Source organism: Lissotriton vulgaris, chromosome 9 (assembly GCF_964263255.1).
Source record: "Lissotriton vulgaris chromosome 9, aLisVul1.2, whole genome shotgun sequence".
In the NCBI taxonomy this organism is placed as follows: Eukaryota; Metazoa; Chordata; class Amphibia; order Caudata; family Salamandridae; genus Lissotriton; species Lissotriton vulgaris.
The window spans coordinates 131,717,206-131,730,596 of NC_141697.1; the positions used below are offsets into that span (position 1 = coordinate 131,717,206).

A 13,391-nucleotide genomic window follows, 5' to 3' on the forward strand; every position below is an offset into this window, starting at 1 on the left:
GCGCAAGCGTCCACATTTACCTTTAAGTTTCCTCAATGGTGAATCTTTTCCTTAACACATTTGAAGAAACATCACCTACTTTAGAGCAGTGTTAACTTCACTAAGTGTAATCTTCATTAAAGAATTCAGTTTCAAAACAGATAGTGTATTTTTCACAATACGTGAAGAAAATATTTAAATGGCCTCACTATCAAACAATCCAAACAGAGAACATTTATTAGGCCACTATTAATGAAATTACGCTCTTAGTCGTGTTTAATGATTTTAATGACAAAGAAAACAGAACGTTTCAAATGAGCATTCCCACAATAGATGGTCAACTTATTTTTAAATAGTTAACTCTTCAAAAGAGGCACTGTGAGGAGCATAGAGCAACATTTAATCTACTTTTAAGGAACTGGAGTCAACATTCATACATAAGATGATGTATCAGAATGATCGTTCACCTCCATTTATGAACTGAATGAATTTAACTTACGCGGTAATTACATCGGTCAATGTGAATGTAGTGATTATTCAACTGGAGTACCCAAGGAGCACCAAGCCCCAATTTTACAAGTATCTCTATCATACCAGTAATTACCATGTAGAATCATTAAAGCAGTACACATCAGTTAACTCGCATATTTAATTGGCAGTGCTAAGTTCTGAAACTACAGCAGAATAAGGAACACCATGAGTAGCAGATGGAGAAGCGGAGCTGGTTTGAAATTAGTTGTGGGGGGGAGTTCCTTCAGCTATAGCATATGTATCTTACGCAGGTTTAAAACAACTCTGCATTCTCAGATGAATGATCACGCCATGTCAGGAGAATATGTTTTGTGTAGGCTGATCCCTGAATTCTGCCTCTTTGGGGTACGAGACTGACCGACATTTGCCAGAACTCCTCTTCGGTTTACCAGTTTTCCCCCAAATGATTTCTCCCATCCAGCTCAATTTCCTTCATCCCCTTCCCACCGATTGTTTTCTTTTCTTTGTACTTCTCCTTTCTGATCCAGTGTATGCTGCCACCATGGTTTGATGGGAATACTGAATTTTGTATTCTCTGTGACTGCTCTGTATTTCTACTCCTTTACTGATAAATGAAATAATTGTTACGGAGGATAAACGTTTTGAATTGACAAATAAGAATATAGAAGTTATCAACTGACTCATTTAGGAAACACTTTCACATACAGCAATACTGCACGTTCCTGTGAAAAGTATTTCTAAGAGTTCGTTCAACAGAGCATATACAAACTACAGAAACTAAAAGGTTGAATTTTTTCAATATTGTTCTATTCTCTCCAAACATTGTATCTCATTTTTGCCTCTTAGCCCTAAATTGACACTCTTATTTACAACTCTTTAAACAAAATAAAAAGTGGATTGTTACTATACTTTTTAGCCTTACTATAAAAATCACACTTCCCACTTCTCAAGTTTGATGTAGTTATTCTTACCAGACTAAATTTTGTTCCCATTTTTGCTAGCCTGCAGGACCCTGAACATCAAGTTTAGTTTTGATTCCCTTCTTATCTTTGCATCTTGTTATTTCCATCCTCTAGGGGCTTGTTATATCCACCTTCAGAACAATTTTCCTTGTTCGCTTTTAGCTTCAACCAGGAAAAGCATAAATGAAACGTGTATCCTCTTTCCATTCATCATTGCTTCCAACATTCTAGTACCCAGCATTCAAGTATATTCCGTCTGCAATGGTATTTGCAAAAAATGGAATCAGAGCATGATCATCAAGTATGATTCAGTTATTGCAACAAGTAGCTACACCTTGAGGATGTAGTTTAAATCTAATCTTTCAAAACCACTTAAAAAAAAAGGGCTAACCTATGTCTTGGGTTGCACACAAGACATAGGTTAGCTTTTCCAATAGAAGAACAAATTCCCATCTTGCAAAGCTCTACTGCACGGATTACATTACCAAGTTGCAATAAGTGTTGAGCCAAAGACTTTTCAGATATGACTGGTGTGTTTTGAGAACTGACCTGCAATACAAATTGAATATGACCATATCCACGTTTTTATCTACTGGCAAAAAAGGGCAAAATTAAAAAACCTGAGCTCCTACAGAATGGAGCATATAAAGTTTGTACCCCCCCCCCCCAATTGACATTTAATGAAGTAATCCATGCTGAGGTCAAAGCATTTAGGAGTAACTGATCTCTCACTACTCTCCCTAAGATCCCAGTCACTTTACGTGCCTTGGTCACAGAATTAACACACTTCTGTAGTGGGGAAAAAGCTGATATTCACTTATAATGCTTCAATTTATGATTGTGCTAAACTGGTTCTAAGCAAAGTTATACCAGGGCCAATTAATAGGCCAATTTCAAGAAAAAACAAAAATTAAAGGTGAATTAAACAGCAGAAGAGAGTCTTGCATTGTTTCACTTCCTAAATGTAACAGAGTCACTGGAAACAATTGGGATGGTGTGCTGGGGAGATTATCCTAGTATAGAGAAATGAATACAACAAAGCTTTGAAAAATGTAAAACCACCTGGTTAACATACGACGAAACAACAAGCAGTAAAACATATGCTCTTGATATCAAAGACTTTTCAAGGCAACCTGAGAGTTACGATCCTGCATGAAATCATCATGTAACTGCATCTCTTCTAATCACTCCCAGGAGAGACAGAATATGCCTCATGTATCTATACACCCAGTCGATAGAGATTGAAAGCAAAGATGATGAAAAACTCATGAGCCTCCAATTAAACTTCAAGATCACAGATCGAACTATTGCTGTGTGGTAAAAAGAAACACAGTGACTAAATATAACTCCCCTGAGCTCAGAATTATCTGGTCTGTACTTACAAAGTTCATCCTCATCACACTAACAACCTTTACCGTGACAGACCTTCACATTTACAAAAAACGATTACTCTGACCAGGCATTTACCATGAATGTGCCGACTGACCCCTACTATGATGAATCAGGAGTTTGTGTCAGATGAGAAAACTAGTCTACTTGAAAATCCAACCGAGGAGACAATCAATAACCCAAGAATAACTCTGGATGCTTAAAAAAATGATCTTTAATATTTTCAGGTGGCGAGGAAGACACACAAGTCATTAAGCATGTCAAAGGTAGCCATGTCACCCTGGAGTATGGATAGTGTATTTAGCAACAAAAAGTTTACTGGGCCAACAGGAGTATGATTGGTAGTTTCCTTAAATAAGCGATACCGATCTTCCTTTGTGGTCCATTGCCATTCTAACAGTTGTACTACTTCCTACCTACTTATCTATGAATGTTGCCAGGAGTGACAAACGCACAGGCCAAACTACTATGTGTAATAACACGCATGGCACATACATCTGTATCTGCAGGATTAAACTGGAATACAGAGCTATGTAAGGGGAAAGACACGCAACAAAAAGAACACACATTACAAACTCTAACAAGTGTCCCTTTTTATCAAACAACCATTAAAGGATGTACTGCTACTCAACAACGAAGATGCTTTGGTTTTGTACACTTCAAGATTTAATTTAAAAAAAAATATGGCCCATGACAAAACTACAGTTTGGGAAACCTGCATGCATTTTTGAAGTTTTGGGTGCATCACATGTTCTTTGACACAGGACATTAGCTGGGCACATGTAGTAAGGCAGTTCTGAAAAGGCACCTCCAGTGATTACCCCCCTTATTACACAATCAAGTAGGCCTAGCAGAGTATTGCTCTCCTTTAAGCAGCAGCCTAGTAAATAAAGAATCATGTTCCCACTAAGAAATCGACACCAACCTGTCTGGACATCTCTTCTACCACAATGTGCTCAACCATAACCATTGTATAGTATATACATACTATTGCTCATGTTAAGGAACAGCTAAACAAATGGGGAACCAGATTTCATCTCGGAATGCAAAGCGATATCAGCACAGATGGGGTGTACATTAGCAACCTGCACAGTTCACTTCACCACTAGACACACTTACAGCTTGCTTTTCCATTCCCCTGCTCCTCGCCATTAAAGGCACTAGCTCCACACTACTTAAAGGGCACTGGTTCTGATTTCGAAATCACCATAATGTAAAAGGAATGTCAGCCATTTTTTGCCAGAACACCCTAATCTTCAATTGTTCAACTCAGATGTCAAATGTTAAGTCCCTAGAAGACGTTGACATTCCAACCATTTTCAGTACATGAACAATACATGACCTTTTCCCAACACCCACTCATAGCCGTTGTTCCCTCCACATAACTTTCTCACTCTCGCATGTCCCAGCTTGTTGGCACCTCAGAAGAATTCTCCATACTTCTCCAACTCTACTAGGGAAACTGCCTTTTAATCTCCAGTCTCTTGCGGAGACATTTTTGTTTTTGTTCCCTTTAAATAATTTATAAAACCAGGTACCGGTCTCAAACTACACAAGTATAAATATCAAGGTTCTTGACTAACGACTGCAATGAAATCCCTTCTGAAGAAAGAACTTGAAGGCCAATGGCGGCGTTGTATGCATTCTGAGCAAGCAATTGCCTATCATATGTGGTATGGAAAAGACAAGCAAACTGGTGCAAGATGCTTGAGCTTTGGCCGTAATAATGACGTGTTTCCATCTTGTGTACTATTCTAAAGCCAAGACCTGTTCTCATCCATTGAAAAAAAGGTATCAGCAATAACTCTACAACAGATATTGATGCTTGGACAAGTCTGCAAGTTGACATTCTCTCTTTACAGATCATGTTCTCTTTAAATCAATACATTAGTACGTGTTCAGAAAACGCTTCACATCCTCTGCCGGTATTTCATGACTGCCCAGATGGTGACGGATGTCAACGCTATGAATGCCGGCACTAAAAACACCGCTAGAGATAGGCCCTCATGCTCTCCATCTGATTTATGATTTGATGGTCCATTCTGAATCTGCGACTGCAAGAAAAGAAAAACAGGTGTTAAACACTCCTTGTTGGTGGATAAAAGCCTGATTTTAATAATTTCACCTGATGTACAATCACAGCACTAAGGATAAAGGTATTAAGTGCCATTTTCATTAGCCTTTTCTCTTCAGTGTTACTGGCTTTGTCTCGGATTATGTTGTCTCCTCCACCCATCCATGTAAAGCCTACCTCAAATTTAAGAATTTCCAAAATGGGAAGCCCCAGCCAGACGACTCCAAGGGGACACGAGGTGCACAAATATGAAAGAGGTGCCATTCGACAAAGACATGAGGCGGGAGGAGGGGGTCAAAAATATGGATGAGGAGAGCTTGGGGCACAAAACAAGACTATTGGAAGGCCAACAGGCAGAAGAAAACAGTGTACAGAAAACCATATTAAAGGGATGACAAGAAATCCAACAAAAATAAAATAAAAGATATATTGAAAAATAACCAAAGAGCGACCAATGGCATGGGAAGAGCTGGGGGGCTGTTGTGGAAGTCGGGAAGAGGGGGTATAAGCCTGACCAAATAAAACAAAAACACTCTCCCGACAGAAACCCGGCAGGGGCAAATCTGGCCCACATTTATACAAGGAAGTGTTTTCATCTGATTGGGTTGGTCAGCCTTGTGGTTGCCAATTAAGTTGAAACTTGAAACCGCTTCGACAGAAAGGGGTCATCAGAACTGGTTTCAACTGGATTATTGATAAACTAATAATTTGTTAAAGTACAATTATAAGCACACATGATCATCCACATAACTAAAAAGAATCCTAATACAGATCACTCCACAATCCTAACATAGCTCTCCCCACAGTTATATGTAGCATCAAAAAGAAAATATGAGGGGAGGTGCAAGAGAGTCGGCTTCCAAGATGGCCTAAGAGTTCAAGATCCACAGTGACCTACCGGAACAAAAGCTGCTTCAGTACTCTTAAATCTGCTCTACTGGCACAAAATGTAACTCCCTCTTATTGCTGGGAACTCTTGCTTCCAGCAGTTGCTGAAGTGGATCTCTGAAGGATGCGAGGGCAGCTTGATTGGACCATATCAGTGTGCGGCCTGGCTGCAGTGGCGCATCGATCAGAGAGGACATAGGTCTGCAGTGGGGACTTAGGCTACCCTAGGACGCTCGGAGTGGGAGTGGACCGTAGCGCTCTTGTGGGCGCGTGGTCATTGGCGGTTGGTGGGGGGCAGTGTGGCCAGCTGTACTGTCAGGCGGCCCAGCGCCTCCCACCACAGTGTGGCCTACAAGCCCCTGAACTGGTGTAACAGGGCGTTAAGCCCAGGACTCAGGTAGTGGCCTGCTTGGGTCTTCAGGCCTTGAGCTATGATATTGCGGCTGCGTTTGCTGAGTGGTGTGGGGCTACTGCTCATCAATTGAATACTCCTAGGTGAAGACACAGCTTTGAGGTGGGCCAGTCATGGCTCTTTTGCCATCAGGGCACTGGCTCCGTTGATCATGCCACTTCGAGCCCCGGGGAAGTGTGGCCCTGGGGCAACTCCAGTGACCCCTACCCAGGGCGCAGATCCACTCGGCCTTGATTGTCTTGGCTTGCTGCGTACCAGAGCCTAAGAAGCACTACTATGCTGTCATAGCTGCGCCTGGAGGTGGTGTTGCACTAAGTGCGGTCTGTCGTGGTGTACTGAACCGTGAGTAGTCCCAGGAGGGATTGCCCTCTTGGCGACGCCACACGTGGGGAGAGTGGGCCTCCTTATTGGCAAAGGTGACCGCCGAAATTCTAGGCTGCCATTTGATAAAAAAAACATACAACTGTGCCAAGACCTGAAGAAGCCTTTGCCCCGCATCTGGGGCCCAGGCGGATCCTATCGCCCAGGCCCTGCAGGATGTGAAAACAGGTAGGAGCGGCTTGATGGGTTTCAGGAGCAGAGAGATTGACGCGAGTCCAGGCACACCCAGGCTGAAGATCGGATTTCGGATGTAGAAGACTCGCAGCATCACACAGAGGGGGGCCCGACGCAGTTGCAGCATAAACTGAAAACATTCCATGCCCGGAACACAGATCAGGTGGGGGGGCACATGGACAAAAAATGTACGTATCCTGGGCATACCCAAGTCTGCTACTGCTGGCAACATGGCCTTTCTTATAGAGGAGCTCTTGGTTTTACTATTTGGATGCTCCAATTTTTCTACCCCTTTTATTGTTGAAAGAGCACATGGCTCGCTAGGTCCCAAAATCTGGTCAACCTCCTTGGCCTATAATTGCAAGGCTCCTCAATTATAGGGAACTTGTCCTAAGGCTCGACAGTGCCCCCCCCCCCCCCCCCCCACTCCCCCCCTCCCTGAACTTCACTTTGCGAACTCATTAATGTCCTTATATCGGGAAATCACAAATTCGGTCCTGGAGTTACAGCGCACTTTCACAGAGGTTTAAACAGGCATTTACAATGCAATGGTTTCGCCTTTGGAAAAGTTAGAGCTATTGGCATTTTAAATGACAAAATTTGTATTTACGTGTTGGTTTTGAAAACAGATAAATAAATGGCATTGTCATTTACATTGCCATTAGCTTAATCTCTCGCAAATGTGAGACCTATTGTACCCTACGGACGAGCTCAGCAGACAGCAATTACTCACGAACAAAAATCATGCAATGAAGACGAGGGAAACTTCAAAATATCAGAAATTACAGCCATTTGAGCAACAAGAAACTCCAAGAAGCTAGTGCTCCCTCCTGTAACCTCATATTAAATGGCAAAATTACAGGAAGCTAAAAATAATGACACGGATAGCTGCCAAGGTCTCAGATTGCCATGTGTGACATTTTCATAATTTCAGCGAATTTATGAGTGACATATCAGCGACTAGGAGTGACACTTTCTCACGAACAAAAATCATGCAATGAGGACGAGGGAAACTTCAAAATATCAGAAATTACAGCCATTTGAGCAACAAGAAAGTCCAAGAAGCTAGTGCTCCCTCCTGTAACCTCATATTAAATGGCAAAATTACAGGAAGCTAAAAATAATGACATTTCAGACATTGACAGCTGAAACGCTTAGCACTGAGAACTTGCTACACTGCATGAGATACATAAATTCACTACATGGAATTCAGTTGTGCACGTTTATTTTAAGGTTAGACTACTGCAGTGCTATATTGTAGGCATCTTTCAGAGATCCCCCCCGGCCTTTTGACCAATTTTTAATGAAAAGTCTCACCTTGCTCTGGGAGTGACGGCAAAGGGAGTAGGAGCAGTGGCAGTAGGAAAATGATGACGGACATTAAGAGCAGGGCCCGTGCGTGAATAATCGCCGCCTCAGCGTTCTGAGAGGGCGCCCTGTCAGTGGCGGTTTGTGCACACCATCATAGCGCGTCACTACAGTGGGAGTCGTGTGCGTTATTCAACGCACTTAAAGGAATGCACGGAGGACACCTGGAACTTTGATAGCAACAAGGCTAGCCATCTTGTCATCTTATGTTGAAAATGTTGCCGTTGTTTTGTGTGTTTTAAGTTTTTTTTTGGCAGCGCTGTAATCAATTAGTGCAACCGAACAGTGGTTTGATGCAGTGATTGGGACACTTCACGTGCAGTTTCCCTGCTCAAAAGCCTGCACTCCATTTCAAAGAAAATTAATTTGTGCATAATGATGATCGTGATTAAGAATGCGGGCTATGTGAAGCAAGATGCAATTCTTCTGGTGAGTGTTCCCGAGAAAGCTTACTCTAGGCCCGCTGTCTGATGCAGTCGGGCGGTGAGCAAACGCCTGTACCACAAAGGACTGCCGTGCTCAACTTGTTCCATGGGCTGGCTCCAGTTGTATTTTCAACTCAGTGGGGGAGGGATGCTGCAGCTGTTCCGAGCTTGTGCTAAAAGCTGCTTCTTTTTAAGGAGAAACTGCATGCATGGGCTTCTCTTCCGAACTTCTGCAAGATTTTATTGGATGAAATCCCATGAGGCTGAAGTCTTGGACCACAGTAAAAAATTAAAAAAAATCAACTGATAAGGCTGATAGCAAAAAGAGTAAGCTGTACATTAAGCCCTTGCACTAAATGAATGGTGGAGTTCCTTATATCCGTTGCCTAAAAAACAGGCAAGAGATCTTTCTCGCTGTTCTTTTAACTTCCAACAGTGGAACTGAGACAGTACTTTGTGCGCTCTCAACAAAGCACAGATATTCCAATAGTTACCACTGCGCTGACAATAGCGTTCTCCATCACCACACATAAACAAACAAGGGAATTCATTAGACCGAACCTTTAACATATGCCAACAGATCCCACATGGTCCTCATGGATGGCTATTGTGTGTTTCTAGAAACTCGCATCTCCCACACTCGCGACTTTCAGAACATCCTAAAGTTAAAGGTGGAGACAACTATTGCACATTAACGCAACATTGCACAGATGGGCCCACACGGACAGCGGGAGGGGGGACGGGCACACGGACAGCGGGAGGGGGGCGGGCACACAGACAGCGGGAGGGGGGGCGGGCGGGCACACAGACAGCGGGAGGGGGGCGGGCACACAGACAGCGCGAGGGGGGGCAGGCACACAGACAGCGGGAGGGGGGGCAGGCACACAGACAGCGGGAGGGGGGGCAGGCACACAGACAGCGGGAGGGGGGGCAGGCACACAGACAGCGGGAGGGAGGGCAGGCACACAGACAGCGGGAGGGGGGGCAGGCACACAGACAGCGGGAGGGGGGGCAGGCACACAGACAGCGGGAGGGGGCGGGTTAACGGGCACACAGACAGCGGGAGGGAGGGCGGGCACACAGACAGCAGGAGGGAGGGTGGGCACACAGACAGCGGGAGGGAGGGCGGGCACACAGACAGCGGGAGGGAGGGCGGGCACACAGACAGCGGGAGGGAGGGCGGGCACACAGACAGCGGGAGGGGCGGGTTAACGGGCACACAGACAGCGGGAGCAAGATTCCGGCATAAACAGAGCACAACCAAGCATGCGCCTAAAAGTTAGTGCTTAGACACACAGGCATGGTAGGACTAGAATACATTGTCAGAATATCAACTGACATGAATATCGTCTCCTAGAAACCGTTTACTAAAATATCACACGGACAGCGGGAGGGGGGGCGTTCACACGGACAGCGGGGGGCGGGGTAACGGGCTCACGGACAGAGGGAGGGGGCGGGTGAACGGACAGCGGGAGGGGGGCGGGTTAACGGGCACACGGACAGTGGGAGGGGGCGGGCAGGCACACGGACAGCATGAGGGTGGTCAGGAAACAGCCAGCGGGACAGGGACAAGTCTAACAATGAACACAAACATCGGTGTAAAAAAAAAAAAAAAATGTACACGCCCACAGTGGCCACGTCTTCATGACGTTGCGGAGAGGGAAAGAATCAGCAGAACGCCCACCAATCGCCTCGGGAAATGACGGACAGTTCTCTCTTCCAATGGCTAGCCTCCGTATATGGAGCTAGCCAATGGAAGAGAGAGGCGGAACGAAGGCCACACTGTTCTAACATTAGATTTCGCCTGCGCCCAGCTTTCGACGAGGCGAAACCTAAAAACGGCGAGCTAGGGGGCTTAGGTGCTCTACGATGTACCCGGCCAAGCTTCGAATGGAACACAAAGGAAAGATTCATTTCTTCTAGCAACCAGAGCAGGTCTTGAACTTTAATGAGCATCATCTGCCCGCTGCAGAGGACCCTGTGACACCCGGAACTGACAAGCGGACAGCTGTATCTGTGGCGTGAGACAATGCCGGACTCTCCTTGCACTGGATCTTGTTCCCAACCACATATCATCAGGTGATAGTTTCTGGGTTGCTTTCCTTCCTCAAATACTGATGCAATGAGATTGTTAGAGTTACTATGACGTAGCTGGACGCTGGGGCTGCATGCTACGTTATATAACAAGAGTTGATTGGTACTAGTTACTAAGTGATGAGATGCCCATTTTGCCCGTGCTGGAGGATCAGGGGGTGCTCCTTGGTTCCCCAACCGTGGAGCACACAAGGGCGGGCTTGCATCTAGCATGGTTCCCCGTTTGCTTAGGTTTGATCTTGGGTGGGTATTCGGCGACATTTGGGGTGGTATTGGGGGGGATGGGGAGGAGACCTGGGAGTATTTACTTTTTTAAGTATGTTAAGCATCTATTTTGACCAATTGTATGCCGCACTACAGGGATACCATTCTCTGAATTTCTGTGATGCTCCGTGTTAGGAGTTTCGATTTTGTAGTAAACCCCAGCACACATTAGTTCCTCACTAATCCTATTTCATAGTGACTTTCATTACATGAAATGTACAGGGCTGAACTGTTCGTCTAAAGCACAAGTCCTAGCCTACTTAGACAGGCATGAAACCATGTGGCCCTGCGGCTGGAGAATCATTGCTCACACATAGACTCTTGCCTTTGCCTGGAGGAAGCACAAGTACTTCTCCTCATACTCCACTTATGGGCTCAGGGTGGTTGTGCTGGTTAGGAGGCTTCTTGACTTCACAGTCAGATGCGGTGGGTAGACTGGCAAGATTGGAAAGTCACCCTCTTCTACTGGTGAACGTATAAAGCCCAATGTGGACTCACCGGAGTTCTTTGACAAGATCATCGACCTTTGCACCAAGCACAGGGACTGGCCAATGATTAGGACAACTTTTTCCTTGCCACAAGATATGACTTCAGAGAATCCCCATCCTAGCTCAAAGGTAAGCCTAGCCCGTGAGCAAATATTGTAGCTTTGCAACATTGTAGACACCTGGTGGATACTGCATCTGAGATCGGGATAACACGTGCAGCTCACAGGTGCATGGTTGATCATCCCGCCTGGACTTCTGGCTCCTGTCCCGCTCACCATGTCCCATGTTCCGCGCTGCAGAAATACTCCCACATACACTGTCAGACCACTCACCTGTCGGGCTGGTACTAACTAGCTAACTCCCCATCCGGAATTTATTCGTTGGCGTTTGAGATGTAGTGAACTGCAGGACTCTGATTTCCATGCTGAAATTAGCGAAGCTATTGCGGAATACTTTCAGCTAAATGAAAAGACAGTTGGATGAGGTGGAACCCCTTTGGGAGGCTTTTAAAGCTTACCTAAGGGGCATATGTATTGCAAAGGGGGCTGGGATCATTAAATCTATAAGGGGTTGACTGTATCATCTGGAGGTGGAGCTTTGTAGTCTTGAGAACCAGTATGAGTTTACAGCCGACGGGGCACCCTGGGTGAAGCTACAGGAGAAGCTCAGCGAGTTCCGGGAAGAAGCGGCGAGGAAGATACTATATCTGGGGTGAAAAACTGGGGTGCAACAATTCGGGGAAGGCGATCAACAAGGGAAGACCTTGGCTTGTGTTGCCGGAAGTGCTCGCTCCCATGAAAGTGTTAGAGCCATGTGTGGAGCTGATGGGGCTCTTACCACTGATCCTGCTGAGAATCTGCTGATCTTCGGGACCTAATAGAAAAGCTTATACTCTGTGCGGGGTAATTGGAAAGCTGCGGAGACTTCCTTGAACCTTGACTGTGTGGCATTGGCATGGCTGGAAGGCCCTCTATGGGAACACCTTTATTACCAATTACAGTAGTGGATATTTAGAAGGCAGTCATGGCCCTGTTCAGTGGTAAGGCACCCAGTGGAGAGAGCCTACTGGTTGACTTTCTCAGGAAGTAGGTCGGTGGTTGCGCCTATCGTATTTGCCTTGGGTCTGGACTAGACATCCCATGAGGCTGTTTGCTGCATGAGAGGCCTTTTATGCCAGATGACGCACGCACGCAGGTGTGCATAATTATCTTTTCCGGTTGTTATCCCCCGGCTGAGGGAGAATTGCGGCTGCTGGAAGACGCTGCGTGTGTTCTACGTGCTCGTGCTTGGTAAAGCGCAAGTTCTTGGACTTCCAAAGGATTATTGAAGGGAGACAATGTTCGGGTGAGTAAGGAACCAGGATTCCGGTTCTTGTTTCTGTTACCCGTTGTCCATGGCAAGTGACTCCGTGGGTGAACAGCTGTCTTTTCCCTGTGGACCCGCCGCTTGTATATTCGGCTGTTGCTTCATTTGGCTCATTAAAGTATTTGGATATTTCAGAGCGGAATGCAGTGGTGAGTAAACAGTTCGGTGTACTTCATTAATATTGGATGTCCAGAGCGCAATGTAGTGGTGTGTTCAACCACGCATCACTGTGTCTGCGTTTACAGCCCTGTGAACTTTATGGATGTCAAGAACGGAATGTGGTGGTGAGTCACAACCATGCATTACCGTTTCAGTGTTGCATGACAGTGTGCCTTCCAGAGAAAGTCTTCATTCCTCTTTATGTTGCTTATGACTTTGCTCTTGAGAACGGACTGTATAATATCTTCTAATATACCAGATTATCTGCTTTTATTTTCCTTTATTTTTGGATTGGACGTCTTCACATTATCTTCAGAGTGAGAAGGACCTGGTATGTATGGGGTTGAATAGAGACATATTATGTAGGAACAGTGTGTTTCTTGCCGAGTCTAATTGTTGCCTTATGCCTTGTAAATAATTGGTTTGTGAAGAGAGAAATATCCAGTTGTCTTAAGAATGGAAAAAATTATTAACAGA

The 13,391-nt window shown here is 45.2% G+C and overlaps 1 protein-coding gene across 1 annotated transcript in view; it reads right to left on the bottom strand.

Annotated features, from left to right (window-relative positions):
- Nucleotides 1-249: 249 nt before the first annotated feature.
- Nucleotides 250-13,391, bottom strand: part of SYNJ2BP (synaptojanin 2 binding protein) — a 100,090-nt gene continuing 86,948 nt past the window's right edge. The window contains exon 4 of the mRNA XM_086937192.1: nt 250-4,876. Coding sequence (XP_086793318.1) covers nt 4,733-4,876 — 144 coding nt within the window. The 3' untranslated portion in view covers nt 250-4,732. The remainder of the gene's footprint in view (nt 4,877-13,391) is intronic.